The sequence below is a fragment of the Solanum lycopersicum genome, chromosome 1 (assembly GCF_036512215.1).
Source record: "Solanum lycopersicum chromosome 1, SLM_r2.1".
In the NCBI taxonomy this organism is placed as follows: domain Eukaryota; kingdom Viridiplantae; phylum Streptophyta; class Magnoliopsida; order Solanales; family Solanaceae; genus Solanum; species Solanum lycopersicum.
In genome coordinates this window covers 91,598,237-91,615,157 of record NC_090800.1, presented here as the reverse complement: position 1 = coordinate 91,615,157, position 16,921 = coordinate 91,598,237, and the positions used below count along the sequence as shown (strand labels likewise).

Here is a 16,921-nt window from a genome sequence, read left to right as displayed (position 1 = left end):
TACTTAATATGGTGACCTAAATAAGATTGTTCATTCACTATTGTAATATATACATATGAGATTTGCATACACTTGAATAAAAGAAAGTCTTATCTTCCATCTTACTCCTCTTGTCTTCATCTCTTTATATTTATATTGCCATGAGCTTGATTTTATGACACTTTTTTTTTTTGAGAAATTTCTTTCTAATGACTTTTCAGATTTCTAGCCGCCTTATTTTGAATCGTAACAAATTCTGAAATTTCAATATAACTAAATTATAATATAATTTCAAAATTAAAATTTTAAAGAACCCACTCTTTCAGCAAGTCCCAAAGTTGTACTGACCTCCTTCTCTGGTTTGACAAAAAATTGGTCCTATCTCCGTCCATACTAAAAATTCCTTAAAATAAACAGCCACGTTTATTTTTTCAATTTTTCAGTTTCCAATCACTGTATAACTCCTTTTTATCTTCTCTCCGAATAAAGCCATTCCGAATGTTGCCTCTGATAAATTCTTGTTCAATCTTCACTCCTCTAAGTTCTTCATTACTTCCTCCTCGTAGATCCACCGTCATTAGTTGCCAAGCCGCTGCTGACCCATCAGCTGCCGGCGGACCCTCGTCCTTTCGCTGGTGGTTCAACTTCGGCGCCGCCGCCTCTGCTGCTGCTGCACCTGGGTTTGGGAGAAATAGCCAAAACTCCGACGAAGTTGCTGATAATGGAATCGGGAATAACATTAAGAAGAAGAAGACAAAAGTGAATGCGAAGGAAAGGCGTTGGTCGCGTAATAGAGAGAGTTATTTGGCTGATGATGGTGATGCTCTTCCTCTTCCTATGACTTACCCTGACACTTCCCCTTGTTCCCCGGAGGAAATCGACCGCCGGCTGCAGTGTGATCCTATAATTGAGGTTTTTTTTCTTTTAAATACTCACTCCGTCCGTGTTAATCTGATTGCACATTGAATTTAAGAAATAAAACTAGACTTTTGAATCTTGTAGTGTTAAATCAAACTTGTGTTGAAATAGGTAAAACTTATAAGACACATAAATTGGAACAGAGGGAGTTTCGTTTAGAATCTCTTTATGGAATGGTTCATTTGGTTGAGGTATTTGTTGGATTTCTGTGAAGTTGCAAACTTGCTGACTCCAGTTGAGAATCTCGAGGTCTACGTCGATATATGGTTTGGTAATACTTCTATGGTCTTGACCTAATGCCATGAGGATAATGCTGTAGAAGTAACTTGAACCGTTTGATTGACTAACAATCAGCTCATTACTTAAGCTCATCAATAGGTTCAGATCTTAGTATATCTACAAACATCTAAAAATGTTTCCTTTTAAGTTTTTTTTGTCTAGGGTTGATGGTTTTCTGTTGATCTTCTTGTTAATTTAGGATTGCAAGCAAGTTGTCTATGAGTGGACTGGAAAATGTCGGAGTTGCCAAGGGACAGGACTTGTCAGCTATTATAACAAAAAGGGGAAAGAGACCATCTGTAAATGTATACCTTGTGCTGGAATCGGTATAAGAATCATACTTCTATTTCCTATCTGAATATCATCTTGTATGAAGATTTGCATGGCATAGTTTATCTATACTGATTTGCTTGGAGCATAGAGATAAACATCTGTAGATGGCTTCATTTGTTCTCATTGACTATCTATTGTAGGATTAAGCACTTCCCTGCTAGCATAGATTTAATTGGTAAGGTTTTCAACTGAGTGGTATGTCAATATACATCTGACCTATTGAAGTTAAGGTAGCTTTCTATCTGTATGGATCTTATCCACATTCCTAAATAGCTACCCCTTAGGAAAAGATCATGATGGAGTTGCTGAAGGAAGTAGAAAGTGGGTAAGAGAGATGGTTAGTGGTGTCTTGAAGTAGGAGCTGTTGAAATCAGGGGATTAACAGAGAAAAATATGATAAGCTTGAAGTTGTGGGACAGCGGGAATGTATGGAGGATTTTTTTTTCTTTCGTAAAGATATCCATAAGTTTTAAGAGATTCTTGCTCTTTTTCTGATTAATTATAATTTCACTCGTATAGCTGGTACAAGAAGACTTTCAAAACATTGAACCTATTCCTAGAGATTGTTTCATCTATACTAGATATGTTGCTGCCCGTGCATGTACATGTACGTCTCCTCATTTTTACTTCGGGTGGATAAGTAATATTCTGAATATGCATTATTAAGGAAGGTAAAGGTAGTAATGTTCGGTTGGTTAGGAAGTAGGGATATTATATAAGAGAAACTTTGTGAATTTTATGTGGTTTTCCTTTCAAATAAATATCAAATATTCCTATTTCTGCCAGATCAAAAGATCTATGTCACTATATGATGTTGTAACTTTTCAAGTAGCAAATTTGATTAGTCTGCACAGAAACTTGGAATGTCAAATTCATATATCATTTAGTTCCCTGAAGATGAACGGAAGGAGGAGGATTGTTTTGGACAATTACTTTGACTATAGAGGTGTAGATGATTTTTGGTTAAATATGTCTTTAGCAGTCTATCTCAGACATTTTATACTTCAAAAGAGAAGAGCTATGAGAAAACTCTAGCATTTTGGTGTTTTTACTTTATCTTCATACTAGTCAGCTGCTGTAGGTACTAAGAATCAGGGAATTTTTCCATCCCTTGGTAAATAAATTAATGAATTAGGATTTGGAAGGATTATATACATAGTTCTCATCGTTTGTTGACTTTAAAGTTTAAACTAGTTTATGGATTTCAGTGAGGAATTAGTCCCAGGATGCAGCATTTCTGTTTCTCATTTTCAGAAGTTGTTTTCTTAACGGACTTGTAAAGAAAGAAATATATAAAATAATTTTCTCCTTACAGGCCTTGCATAAACTTCAAAAGATAATTTTAAAAAATAGAACGATGAAGCAAATAACTCTCTGTGGAAACTCCTAATCAGTAAGGCAACTACCATCTTGTTGAGATTGTGGAGCTGTCTATTCTTCAATCCCTAGAGTTTTTTCTTTTTGCTTGACATGTCTTATGCTTTAAGCATTACTCGCTGGGGCAATCTGGTCTTCACTTAGCTGATATTTTGGGCTTCTGCTGCTGGTAGCCTGGTATGAAGAGTAGTCTATGCAATGCTTCTCGCATCTTTTCATAATTTTGCATCTCAAAGAATAAGAGTCCTTGGAGAATAGGACTTGAAGTTTATGTCCTATATTGAATCTTCAGATGACACACTTTTCCTTTTCTTGTGCATCTCTATATCTGTAAGATGTACGTAAAAGTTGAGAGAGAACATTTTGTTTGACACACTAGCTAAGACAATGGTATTTCCTAATATTTTGTGCAATTAGCATGTTTCCTGTACTGGTTTAAATTGTCTGCCCTAAAGGAAAAGGCGTGTTTCCTCCATGTTTTCCAGTTTCCGCTTTTTCTTCTTGTAGTTTCAGATATTCATGTTTATGCCTCTAAAGGTGGAATAAATTCCTGAGGCATTCTTTCTCCATCTGTCCCTGAAAATAAAGTTGTCAACCACAGTAATGGTATTTAAGTTGTTGATTCCTTCAGTATCTAATGTGGTCCAAGAAATGATATGGATTAAAATAAATACGAAGGTATCTATACCTCTACGGAAAATTGGTATGCCCACAGGGATCTGTACGTCTATAAATAATTAGCCTCTAAAAGTTACTTTGCTGCTGCTTTGAAAATCTGGATTATGAATGTTTATTATTTGATTATTTCGAAACTGATATGTGCATTATATCTTCCTGGGATCAACTTTTTTTTTTTTTTTTTAATTTGTGGCTCAAGTAACAGATATATGTCCAGAATCTCACTCTCAGATCTTATACTTTGACATTTCAGGTTATGTGCAGAAAATAACACTACGCACGGATATTGATGTAATGGTGGACTTGGATGATAAACCACCTTAGACAAAAGAATACTTGTACCATTTTGTTTAAACCAGTATACATTAGGAAGCTTTGAGGAGACACGTAACTTCGCAGAATTGTTCTATTCTTCGAGGAGCAAACTGTGCGTCCAATATTGAACAAAATTGATTTGTCAAATAATGAACATATTCTATACATCCGTAGCAGAATAAAGTAATTTCGGAGAAAGAGATGAGACGTCTGGAGCAACTGAACAAGTTGGGCAAGGATCGTATTTGTAACTTAGCTTTTTCACTTCAGTTTTTTCCTTCTTGGTTCTGGAATGGTTTTCATACAGTCATACGTTTAGTTGAGAATCTTGGTTGCTTTACTAGTAATTGAGGAATAAAAAGTATTCTTCGTTATCTTCTTTACTTTAAGCATCAGAATATGTTCCTTTGTTCGTAGCCATTCAACTATTTAAGGTCCTTTGCTACAATGTTAGTCAGCAAGTTCATTCCTGTTTTAAAGTCTTAAGATATCTTCACCCAATCAGCAAGTAGAAAAAATGTCAAACCCTAGCTTTCTTGATTTCCAGTACAACCTCTCGAAGAGAAGTTTTCTGCGTAAGCCAACTAGGATGTTCACTAGAGAGAGGCAGAACTCACGTTCGCTGCCTGTTTACCAACCTAGTGTTGATGAACTAAAGAAAGTTTTTGATAGATTTGATTCAAACAAAGATGGCAAAATTTCGCCAGAAGAGTACAAGGCTATACTCAAAGCCATGGGGAAGAAGAACCTCCTTACGAGGGAAGTTCAAAAGATTTTCGATGTGGCAGATGCAGATGGTGATGGATTCATTGATTTCAATGAGTTTGTGGCAGTGCAGAAGAAGGAAGGCGGAGTTAAAACTACGGATTTGCAGAGTGCCTTCCATACTTTTGACAAGGATGGCGATGGAAGGATCAGTGTGCAGGAAGTGTACGAGCTGCAGAAGGGACTCGGACAACGTTGCAGCCTTCAAGATTGCAGGAAAATGGTGAAGGCAGTGGATGCAAATGGAGATGGTGTGATTGATTTGGATGAATTTGTGACTATGATGACTCGCACTATGACACTTTGTTAGAAATCCCTAATTGAAGGCCTCTACTGGGAATTCCAAGATTATCAGTCGTTACAGTTCACTTAGTTATATGTTCCCTGTATAAAGTAAAAATGTAAGGTTTCTGCATGCTGGTGGCATTAGTTCTCATTACAGTTTGATATTTTATGACAAGTCTATACTTTCATATGATTTAGGGTATAATCCAACAGGTTTTGCAACTATTAAAAGTTCAATAGCATTGACAAGATCAAAAGTTAAATAGTAATGTACTGTTGTCATTCTACAAAAACTAGATGAGCCCAACAAGTCCTACTACACTATCACAAAATGACTAACATAGGCATGACCCATGAGCCGATGGATTATCTCTCGTTTATATATAAAAGTCCTATAACAATATGAAATGGGGAATAAATAACACAATTTCATTCATAAAGGTATTCATTGGTATGAATAACACAAAGAACAGCCATTAAGGTTGCCCTCAGATTATTTGGCTGCAACAGATTTTGATGAAATATGCTTTGGTATTGATAGGTTCTTTATCTTTTCTTTGGTATACTTCCAAACACTCTCTTCGGCTCCAGCAGCATACGGTCTTTATGAGTTTCTCCAATGTCCTTCCATATTTGTTGGACATCAATGAATTAGAGTCAAATAAAGATTCAATACTCATAATTCATACAGGAAAAGAAAACTACTAATTGAAGATGGCTTGAGAATGGATATGGAAACATAGGGGAACTCCTAGAGTTTTGCCCTTCAACTCCCTGTTCAATAAAACAACAATTCACCTACACGACTAATTGATGAGAAAATCAAACAAAACAATATACAGAAACACACATCCGAATTAGCAGTTAACAGTTCTTAACTTTAACTACAACCAATCCATCAATCAACTGTAGTCCAATCCCAAATTAGTTTTGAATACTGATACGACAGAATTAGAAAACATCCTAGACAATCAACTAATCAAGAACACAGCACACAAGCCAATGAAAGCATTAATTATTCCCATTATAACTCTTCGAACTATATGATTTCAACTTAACTAAGACAGTGCAAAGGGGAACTATTGCAAACCAATTAAATCATTATAATGGTAAGAACACTCATGCCAACTGTCAAATTATTAATAGACCACTCAAACAAAAAAGTGATCACGTAGTTAAAAGCTAGAAATTTGTCCAAATATATGAAAATTAAAGCAATAAACTTTGGAATATCAAGAAATAAAAGTTCAATAATTATTAAACCTAAAAGGTTCCAGTAAATATAACATTCCCTCAATTAATACCCAAATTCTTCAATGGAAGAACAAGACTAAAAACAAAGAACTGAAGCTTCAAAAGCAGTAACGTCAAGACAAAAAGAGGAAATACCTCTAGTTCTCTATGTAAAGAGTGGCAAGTAGAACTCATATGGACACTGCAGCAAGGACTTGCAAAAGCAAAGCCAACATATCTTCTGATGATGAACGATGTCATGCCTCCATCTTTCCCATTCATAAAAACAGAGAAAGCTCAAGAAAAGTTAATACTTTAAGAACCTGACACTTGCAACACAGATTTAACTGGCTTCCCCCGATAAAAGCTAACATGAACACCATGAATGCAGTCACACTTGTGTGTTTTTTCATCTTCTTCTAGGTTAATATTAACCCAAAACAAATTCTACAAATAAATCAACATTAAGATAAAACCATTCAAATAATTCTTTATGAAACTTAAAAGGATGATTTCATTTAAATGAAATATTACAAGAATATACTCAAAGTTAGGGAGAAACATAAAGGATGATATTGGTCAAAAATTCCATTTCCCTATAAAGTGACAGAACCAGAAAACAATTTGATAACATTGTGCAGATACAATGGATCATTAATTTGACTGGCACTTTGCTGACTAATCTCTTAAACAGATTCAAACTACTAGAACAGTCTTAGATATCCACAAGGGTGTAAGCAATGCATAACTTGCAAGACATGGTGATTTTCGGCATTGTAATTAGCAATACATAAAAATCCTTGGGGATTCATAGATGACCCTGAACAGAGCTACAACCAGCTTAAAGGGATCTCAACATCACATTCATCCCAACATACAGACTCTTGATGATCCTGAGAATTGTGGAAGCCAGTCTATGTATACTCAGATTAGTCACTATACTTCACCAATAATCTCCACAAGAGCATTTTCCATCCTTGAAATGATGAAACCGCTTGTTGTCCCTGACAATTAACTCTCGCCCAACAATCCTTGACATGATCTTGATGGCATTGTGACAATCACCACATACACGGAGATTCTTTATGATACGTAAAGGTGTTCTGGCAGGAGTACTAATCAGACCATATGCAATGGCTAAACGTTCGCTATGGTATAGCAAAGCCTGTTCCTTGGCTTCCTGATCGATATCATGAAGGACATATCTGGTATCAGGAACGTAAGCTTGTTCTTTCATCGCAGCCCTCAACTTCTCGTCATCCTTGAAGAGGGTTGGGTTGCGAAATTCAGCAACTCTATTTCTTCCCTCAAGCATATTAATGGCTAACTGCTTCTTTACTGGTGGAGTGGGAATCTTATTAGCAACAGCCTTAGAAGGGTCAAGTCCTACCATCAACTCCTCAGCTCGATCCTCAAGATCAATATCGCCATGTATACGAGCATAATTCATTAATGCTTCCCAGACGGCTTCTGTTGGTTCAAATGGAAGCTTTGAGATATATTCCTCTGCCTCAGCAAGATGTCCACATTTTCCTAGAACACCCAGAAGTCCTAAATAGTGCTCCACCTGTGGAGAAATTCCATACTCAGCCATCATTGACTCAAAATGCATGAAAGCCTCATCAATAGCATCTACACTGGCACAAGCCTCGAAAACATACAGGAAAGTTTCCTCGTTTGGTTTCATTCCCGACTCCCGCATCTGATCATACAAAGTCAACCCATCATCCCCCAACCCATTCAATGCATATCCATTTATCATCAAATGCCATGAGTCTAAATTCCTATCACGCATATGATCAAAAACTCTGCGTGCATCTGTCATACTCCCACACTTGGAATACATATTGATAACTTTATTGCTCAAACCAAGATCACTCCTGCATTTTGATCTCAAGAAGTAATCATGCACCTTTTTAGCATCTTCAAGTTTCTTTGAATTGGCACACAACTCAAAGAGCATGTCAAAACATTGTGCATCCGCAACTATCCCCTGTTCCATATGTTCAATAACCTCCTTAACTTTACCCTCTTGGCACAAGCTTATTAAATCAACAGTAGATGGAGGACCACTCGGGACTTGATTTTGCTCAAACTGGGCTTGGTTATTAGATTGATTATTCATTGGAAACCCACTTCCTGGTGGCACCCTCTGTGCCTGAGAATCCAGTTGACTGGGGCTTACTCGTGGAGCATAATTTTGATTCTGATTATTCCACTGATTACCAGCACCAGGCTGTGGATAATTCTGATTTCTATTGGGATTTTGTGCATGTTCTGGATTCTGATATCCACCTTGTGGATAACTTGGAGCCGCATTCGGGGTTCCATGTTGTCTGAAGCCTTGATTTTGATAATTCCATTGGTTAACATTCCCAGGTGGTGGGTAGTTTCGAGGCTCACCAGAGCTCGGCCTATACGGAATGCTCTGATTTTGAACATTAGGGCTTTTCTGATTCTGAAAGCTCTGGGAATATCCCTGAACAGGATTAACATTTCCATAATTTGGATAACCTTGATTCACCTGATTAGTAGTTTGATACTGAGGATACGACATATTCATCTGATTATTATTAGGATAATTCTGGGTTTGGTTATTCCACTGTTGAGCAGAGCTTCCAAAATCCTTATTTTGCGGAACCTCAGAAGGATGTGGAGGAATTTGAGCATCATTTGGTGCTGCAAATGTTGCTAGGGTTTTCAAATGTAAGGAAGAAAGCGGGGAGCTTAAGGTTAGGGTTTTCGGGAGCTTGATATCGGAAATAGAGCGTGAAGAAGAGTATAACAAACATACCTTGTGCGAAGAAGTGAAAATGGAGACTCGAGTTCTGCGAATCGCCATTAGAGAAGACATTTTTGGAACAGTGATTCAAACGATAAAAAACCCTTTGTTAAACCCTAGCGTGGGAACATCGCTGGTAAATTCTGGACCTTTTCTTATAATTGGGCTCGCGATTCGGGCTGTGGAGGTCGGACCTTCCTGAAACAAAATTTATTTTGATTTTTCTTTTTTTTTTGAATATAAACTAGAATTTATCCATTATGCTAAGCTACTTAATGGAACTAGTAACATGTGAACAAATTTGTAATTTTTATTTCTTTATTCAAATTTATTTATATATTTAATGACATAATAATTTAATCCTATAGACTATAGTATAGGTCGAGAAAATGTAATTTAAATTCAAATAGAGATAATGATCCTAAGTCCTAACTAATTAGGAAAACTAAAAATTATATCCTTTCAAACTATATCAAAAGAATGTCGAGCGAAACGAAGTGGAGCGAGGGGGAGGGAGGATCTACTTGGAATTGGCTGTCAGTGAATCCCAAGTATGACATAGATAGAGGAAAGAAAATCTCATACATGCCGAAGGTACATCTGAGACCTTCCTTCCAAGCAACTATGACATAGATAGACAGATGCGGATCTTTTATAACTAGAAGAAAATATAACTTTAAAAAATATTTTTTATCACAAATAAAATAATTTCATATAAATAATATGATATAATTTAAATTACAATTTTTTTTTTAAAAAAATGTCTTTTAACCCTTGCTACCTAATCAAATGATAACACATAAGTTATGCGTGAACATAAAACAAAATCTCATATAAATACAATAAAAAAAAGTGATATAGTTGATGAGTTGTTTTTCTCTTAATAAGAAGTTTCAAATTTGAATTCTAACTATGAAAAAAATCTTATCAAAAAATATTTTATTTTGAATAAGATCATATATGTTACGAATTTGAAATAGTTAAACCTAACTTTGGCACAAAGCTTGTCTCTTCAGGCGCCTAAATTGGCTCCAAATGGGCTGACTCGGGTTGCATATTTGGACTCATCTAAATGGTTGAATTTGGCCACTAATCTTTATCAAAGATATGTTTTAGTCAACTCTAATCTCTTCATCAAAAATAAAAATAACAATTAACAACTCTAATTTTTTGGTACCAGCTTCAAATTGGGGCATAACCTACTAGTTACTATAACATTTGAAGTCTAATTCACTTGAAATTTCTCTGTCTTTTATAGAATTGATCTAATATGATGCTATATTATATATATACACACGTAAATTTCATTGTGCGGAAAGAAAATATATTGAATTTATTCTCATTTTTTTAAAATTAAACAAAGTTAATGACTAGCTTACTTAGTGAGTACGTAACTTTTTCATTTTTCACACATTGCTTAGATTATTATAGTGATGATCGACGGAGTTTTCATTAGAAAGTTATATTCACATAAACATTATAAAAAGAAACTCAATTTTATATATTTAAACGAAATAGCTTACACAATTAACTGACCTTGATTGTGTGATAAAAAAAAGTGAACTAAAATCTTACAGACTTAGATCTATAAATTTGAGTCCATTTTTTTATCTCACAAAGAGGAAGGTCACGTAACTTAAATTATCAAGCTGGCGATGCTTAAGTTGTACGTTTTTGAGGTCCATGAATTGCTTTCTCCGTTGCCTTTTCCCACTATTATTGTTATAATAATTATTAATATTATCCATTTTATTGATTATGACTTTCTTGGAAGCTATATATCCACTTTTTATTATTTTCCATAAAAATTATTAATCATTAAATATACTAAGTACTAAGGAAAATTCATGGTTAAATTTTGAAAATAGAACCCCATTTTTCTGGCCGTAATTTAGGGAAATGACTTGGCGTTCCAATCTTATCTTTATTTATTTATTTATTTTTAAAAAAAATTATTATTATTATTATTGAATCAATCTTATCTTTATTTAATATATATAGACCCAAGACTCATTTTTCTTGACATTTTGTAACAGAAAAAAAAACAACTCCCTTAAAAAATTCAACATTTAAGTAAAAGTGATCACTAAGTGGAAATATGCGGGAATAATATATCGTCAAACTTCTTTACAGCAAATGTTTATAGTGATATTTCTTTTATTGTTGTAATAAAATATTATTATAAAGAATTTATAAAATAGTATCACATGGAAAATTAGTTTCGTAAAAAATTATGGCTATTATAGTATAATATTATTATAAGAAATAATATTATTCCTATAAATAAATTTGATCATAATTATACATGCTATTGTCTATATTTATTTACACTACGAATTTATTTTTATCGATTAATTATTTTATTGTATCTTTCAGACTATCAAAATAGAGTGTTTTAAAAAAAATGATACAACGTTTAAACTTTGAGGAGGGTTGGGGTGGGGGGGGGGGTAGTGAGGGCATGATCTGACTTTTGCTAAACGTGCTTAAGAGCAATAAACATATTACAAAATCGGGATTTCTTAAATTATGAGTATTAAGACAAAATGTGTTCACCCTATGGGAGACACATATATTTTTAGTCCACTTGCAGGTTTATATTTATAGTCTAAAGTCAGTATTTACACAAAAATGTTAAAAGTTTTATCAATATATAGCAATGGAAAACATTTTTTTTTAAAAAAAAAAATTAGAGTAAGGGCTAGTTTCAATTTTGTTCCTTATGGCCAAAATATATTTATGGGATATATAAAATCTGTACACCTAATTATGTACATATTATAGGCATATTATGTACATAATATAGGCATATTTTGTAAACTAGATCACCTAAATAAATAATAATTGGAAAAAAAGTTTGAAATATATTTGAACTTTGATCGAAATTGTTGTTACGATATTAAATTTTGGAAAAGACCTTTTATCCTTGCGCTATTTCTTAGTGTATTTTAAAGTTATATATATGCCCACGTAGACATAAAAAATATTGCATAATCATAAATAATAATGTATTCACGTGGACACATATATACATTTAAAATATACTATTAAATAATTTAAGAGATAAAAAATCTTTCATACAATTTAATATCATCACAATAATTTCGATTAAAATTAGAATATTTTTGTACTCTTTTTCCCTATAATAATTATCCCTTAAAAGAGTAAGCATATGATACAAATAATAATATACTCCAAAAGTTGTTTGTTTTCCTCTTAATATTCAGTCAAAGGAATCAGCCACCTGTTGGGCACCCATTTGAAGATCCCCTCCTGAGATGCCTTCCTTTTGATGAAGATAAACCAACCATGTGAAGACCAATTTTTCCATCCATAAAATTGAATTTTTTTTAAAAATTTTTTTTGTATCAATATTAATTACTAGTCAATCAAATACCTAAACCAGTATTACTTAAATAATTTTATAAAAATTGAATGAGTCATTAAAAATTCAAAGCATAAAGGTTGATTAGAAGTACATGTGCAATGCCAGTTAAGCATAGGAGATAACTCCATTTTTTATGTGTTGTGTAGAAATTTGTAATTACAGCAACATAACAACCTTATCATAAAATATCTATCTTAACTTTAATACTTTCATTTGTCGGCACAAAACTTTTCCAGATTATAAAGATATTTCACTAAAATTAACGAGAGTATTTCACGATATGTTATGTTTTTTAAAAGTCAAATTTATTAACTTTTAAAATTTAAGTTGATAAAATTATAATTAAAGTTTAAATGTTAAAAAGTTATATTAGAAGATCCTACAAATTGTAGTTTTTCTTGTATCAGTTTTTAAAAAAATACAATTTAAATATGACAAATATTATAGTACAGAGCACATGAAAAGGAAAAGTCTATAAAAAGACTTGGTTCTTAAGCTTGCCAATTTTGTGGTAGTACACTTTTGGATCAGGTTTAGGCAAGAAATCTATACCGTCCATCAATTTTGACCCTCGATTTTCAATCTATTTTTTTTTTTAGTGTTTTAAAATTTGATTAATATGAATTCACGCTAAAAGGTAGTTTCGTCGTCTCATTTTATGTAACACTTTTCACATTTTGAGATTCAAATAAGTCTATCTTTTACTGTAAATCTTTCATAGATTCTTTAAACATTTTGAATTATCAATTATTGTGACTTATATTACTCTTTACGTAGTTTACAAATATATAAATTTTATTTTAAAAGAATTAAAGATAATATATAAATATTCTATTAAAGTTAAACTATTTTTTTGAAAAAAAAAATATCGCTAAAATAAAATAGAAGGATTATTTACTACCCAACCATAATATTTAGTGGTGTACTTCCCATGTTATGCAGCAGTTTGTTGACCACTTTTTTGCATAGCCCTTACAACTTTTCAGATCCCCTGGGACTAATTTTGCCAAAAATAAATATATATATGCAGAAATGGGTGGTTAAAGATCTAATGCATTTTTGGACCTAAATAAACTAAAACCTAGCTAAGATTACATATAGGGGAGGCTTATAAAGAATCAACAACCCTTCATGGCCCTCCCACAAGGCAAAAACATAATTTTTTTTTCTCTATTTCGCGAATTATATTTATTATCTCCTATCAACACAAATATCAAGTAACGGATAACTACAACTTATTATGTGAAGCCTTGCAGTAATAAGGACAATTTACCATCTAATTTTCCTCTCATAATAATGGATCTTATAATACAACAATATCAGACATGTTCTGTTTCATAATTAAGGTTTTTGGAAGTATATATATAACATCAGAGGAAACTGTCACTATTAAAAAGTCACTAGTTTCTCTTTTGAATCTTTTTACTTAGAATGTTAGCGATAATTCTCATAAATATTTTGATTGAATTGATGAGAAAAAATTAATAATATTTTCACGTGAATAATTAAGAAAATTCTCACTATTTCAGCGAGAATCTGTTTTTCGCCGCTGATTTACCCACTAACCTGGTAGTTTATAATGTGATTTTTTAATTAATTAGCAGTGGAAAAAACTTTATTTTTAGTAGTGTGTGGATTTGTCACTGACAGGACATCTACTATGGACTTCAAATGGCATACTTATGCATGATTATAACTAAAAAGCGGTGTGTACACAATCTACTCAGAATCAATATAAAATTCCAATTTTTCTGCCATCTTCATCTTGGAGTGGTAAATTAGTCAACAAAAAAAATATAATTTAGGAACAGTAAACAATTAGAGTGAAAAAAAAAAAGTTGCCTTCATATACAGTGCATCTAGCATAACTTTCTAGATATAGGTGAAAATTTTATTTCCATATTTCATGCTTGAATGGTGGCAGATAGATATCACTATCTTATAACAGAGGAGAAAACACATGCAAGGTGATTTATTTTAATAGATTCACATGCCTGCTATGTTATATTAAGTTAAAAGTAGTTGTTCAATGAACTACTTTTGAAGCAAAAAAATAAATAAAAGATAATGTATTAATTTGTTATACGAACTTGACCAGTATGCAACAGATCTGAGAGGCATAATGTATTTCTTTTGTTTTATAAAAATCTACAGTTAGGACAAGAGGCGGATCGCGAATTTAAATTTATTGAATTTAGCTTTCTTAATTCTTAGTACTAAATCCATTACACTTTTGACATTATGGTGGCAGTGGCATGGCCGCATAGATCGAAGGTGATCAGTTGAATATCGTTTATCTGTTGTATTTAGAAAATAATATGGTATATATACATCTCTTTACTGAATTGAATAATATTTGTTAAACGTCTAATAATTTACCACATATATATCTTATGCCTAGCAAGTTGGGTCGTCTATATGAGTTCTCGCCATTAGTATTGTTGTGACGAGTGCTTATGTGAGCACGTCTCAAAATATTTTAAATCGTAAAAATATAACATAAAATTACTAATCTTAATCTTGTATTGACTATCAACTTATCGTAACACTCCTCTTTATTTAAGCTTGAAACTGACAATGTGAGCAAACTAGCGCGGATTAATAGACATAGACAAATTTTATATATGTGAAATGCGGTCATTGTCTTTTCAAGATATTTGGTAGTCAAAAGTTGATTACATAATAGACAAGTTTACCATCTATATAAAGACTAGAAAAACTACATGTGACTTCTCACCTTGAAAATTATTAGTCAAAAGATCAGTATAATTTTCCTTTGAATGGTCCATGGCCTGCCTAAATCAACAAGGACTTTGCACAACAATGGGTCCAAGAATTTCATTCTCTAATGATTTTGCTGATAATCAGCAAACATTAAGGCATGAACAATATGGCTACAAAGAGGCACCTGTTTCCTCCGATTTCGAGTTTTCGGTCTCTGGTTACAAGATGATTCCAGCTGATGAGGTTTTCTTCAAGGGTAAATTGTTGCCCTTGAGAGAAAATAGCAATAAGGCAACAACACTTAAAGATGAACTTCTTTCTAACGATGATGATGATTATGATGATATATTTCCATCAGTAGGAAAGGGGAGCTGGAAAGAACGTTTTGGTTTTAAAAGAGCTCCAAGTTTGCCAAAGAAAGTTGATAATAAAGAGACAAAGATGCCTGATTTCTTCAATGACATTATCACAGGTAAGTCAATATATTAAAACTAGTTCATTCACTTACAATTACAAATTTTGCAACTGAACGAGTAATATTGTTGCTCGGATTCTCCAATAATGATGTAACATCTATGTGGTGCGTATGTATCTTAGATCCAATGGAAATAGTAAAACTTCATAATATCATATATGAGTCTCTTAATTGTTCTTTTCTCTTCTTTCAGGAGCTAATTGATGGATTGAAGAGGGAGGATAAGCAATGGTAATGTTGTAGAGTTCTTGGATCTAACAAGGGTGGACGTTCTTTTTTTTTTTTCTTTTTCCTATCTTGTTTTGGGGTGTTTTTAGAGATTTTGAGATTTTTCTTGACTATTAGGAGACTGAAAACTTGTAATCTCTTGGATCATTCAGCCTCCACCCCTTAGAAAAATGGACCATGTTGTACAAATGTTTTTCGACTTTTAAGTACTTTTGATGTAATCATATGTATTTGTTTGATAGATTCTAATCTAATAATGCTCCTGTATTGTCACTATGTGTTTCTGTAGTATACCCATTTTTAGTTAATCTTGATTTGAGATTTGAGTGCTGCTGGGAACTAAACAGGAACTTCCTGTAAATGATGGCAGTTACATTCAAATTACAATATTCGTGGAGAAATAGTTGAGGCATATTTTACCCAATAATGAAGAATTTCAACCGGGAGGGGGGAGGTCAGGGAGAAGAGTGGTGCATCACAAATCACACATATACTTAAATCAGTTCAGCAATGGTTCCAATGAGTTAGATCTAGGTCAAATTTTGCCACTTATGAAATGAGGGATACTAATAAAGTTGTTATAATAAAAAATTGACAAAGGAAATAATAGTTGGATCCTTAAGGTTTAGACAATACATGATTATCTTGGAATCACTTGGTACACCGTACATGTGCTAATAATATAAGTAATACACATCCAATAAGATAATTGAGATACACGTAAGTTGATCCAAACCCCACCGTTATTCAAAAAGAAGAAGACAATGATCAAAATGTGTTGCCACTAATCCGATTTTATTTTTAAATTTCCAAAAAGACAAATTGACACGGTTATTGTATTGTTTGTATATCATCAATCACAATTATAAATGTTAAAATTAGTCACCAAAAGAAAGTCCCTTGCACAAAATTACGTAAGAACTTATTGTGAAGCAATCATGAAGGATAAAGTGTACTATGGCAGTATCATAATGATACTATCACAAATATAGCATAAAAACACTCCTTGTCCCACTTTAAACGATAGTAAAGATTCAAAATCTCCAGAAATATGTTGTTGTACAGGCATTCTATTCCTTTATGCTTTACGATGTATATCACCTAGGAGTGTCAAATGGGCGAATTGGGTTGAAATTGAAAATATTATAATGGATTGAATAGA

At 33.1% G+C, this 16,921-nt stretch overlaps 4 protein-coding genes across 5 annotated transcripts; 3 read left to right on the top strand and 1 right to left on the bottom strand.

Moving 5' to 3' along the window:
• Positions 1-250: 250 nt before the first annotated feature.
• LOC101260586 (protein disulfide-isomerase SCO2) lies at positions 251-5,122 on the top strand. Of its 2 annotated transcripts, none has more exons than XM_010316934.4 (3): positions 251-891; positions 1,376-1,502; positions 3,818-5,122. In XM_010316934.4, exons 1-3 carry the CDS (start codon positions 478-480, stop codon positions 3,886-3,888), a joined length of 612 nt encoding a protein of 203 aa, XP_010315236.1. In that variant the 5' UTR covers positions 251-477; the 3' UTR covers positions 3,889-5,122. The 2 variants fall into 2 exon arrangements, with proteins under 2 accessions (XP_010315236.1, XP_069146387.1); XM_069290286.1 differs by having other exon boundaries at positions 320-891; positions 1,376-1,481; positions 3,818-4,253.
• On the bottom strand, positions 4,336-9,253 carry LOC101266169 (pentatricopeptide repeat-containing protein At2g15690, mitochondrial). The gene has a single exon (XM_069290283.1). It carries the CDS (start codon positions 9,014-9,016, stop codon positions 7,106-7,108), a length of 1,911 nt encoding a protein of 636 aa, XP_069146384.1. The 5' UTR covers positions 9,017-9,253; the 3' UTR covers positions 4,336-7,105.
• LOC112940015 (calmodulin-like protein 30) lies at positions 4,397-5,122 on the top strand. Its single transcript, XM_026028493.2, has one exon. The coding sequence runs from the start codon at positions 4,397-4,399 to the stop codon at positions 4,952-4,954; it is 558 nt and encodes a 185-aa protein (XP_025884278.1). The 3' UTR covers positions 4,955-5,122.
• Positions 9,254-14,913: 5,660 nt separating the features above from the next.
• On the top strand, positions 14,914-16,035 carry LOC101265871 (uncharacterized). The gene is made up of 2 exons (XM_004230737.5): positions 14,914-15,528; positions 15,725-16,035. The coding sequence occupies exons 1-2, from the start codon at positions 15,120-15,122 to the stop codon at positions 15,733-15,735; spliced, it is 420 nt and encodes a 139-aa protein (XP_004230785.1). The 5' UTR covers positions 14,914-15,119; the 3' UTR covers positions 15,736-16,035.
• Positions 16,036-16,921: the final 886 nt, after the last annotated feature.

What these genes read in the sequence shown, in the direction of transcription:
- LOC101260586 (XM_010316934.4), top strand. Translation starts at nt 478, where the DNA reads ATGTTGCCTCTGATAAATTCTTGTTCAATCTTCACTCCTCTAAGTTCT. An exon ending in AGTGTGATCCTATAATTGAG is followed by an intron (nt 892 to 1,375) that starts GTTTTTTTTCTT and finishes TTGTTAATTTAG; the next exon opens with GATTGCAAGCAAGTTGTCTA. An exon ending in TATACCTTGTGCTGGAATCG is followed by an intron (nt 1,503 to 3,817) that starts GTATAAGAATCA and finishes TTGACATTTCAG; the next exon opens with GTTATGTGCAGAAAATAACA.
- LOC112940015 (XM_026028493.2), top strand. Translation starts at nt 4,397, where the DNA reads ATGTCAAACCCTAGCTTTCTTGATTTCCAGTACAACCTCTCGAAGAGA.
- LOC101266169 (XM_069290283.1), bottom strand. Translation starts at nt 9,016, where the DNA reads ATGTCTTCTCTAATGGCGATTCGCAGAACTCGAGTCTCCATTTTCACT.
- LOC101265871 (XM_004230737.5), top strand. Translation starts at nt 15,120, where the DNA reads ATGGCCTGCCTAAATCAACAAGGACTTTGCACAACAATGGGTCCAAGA.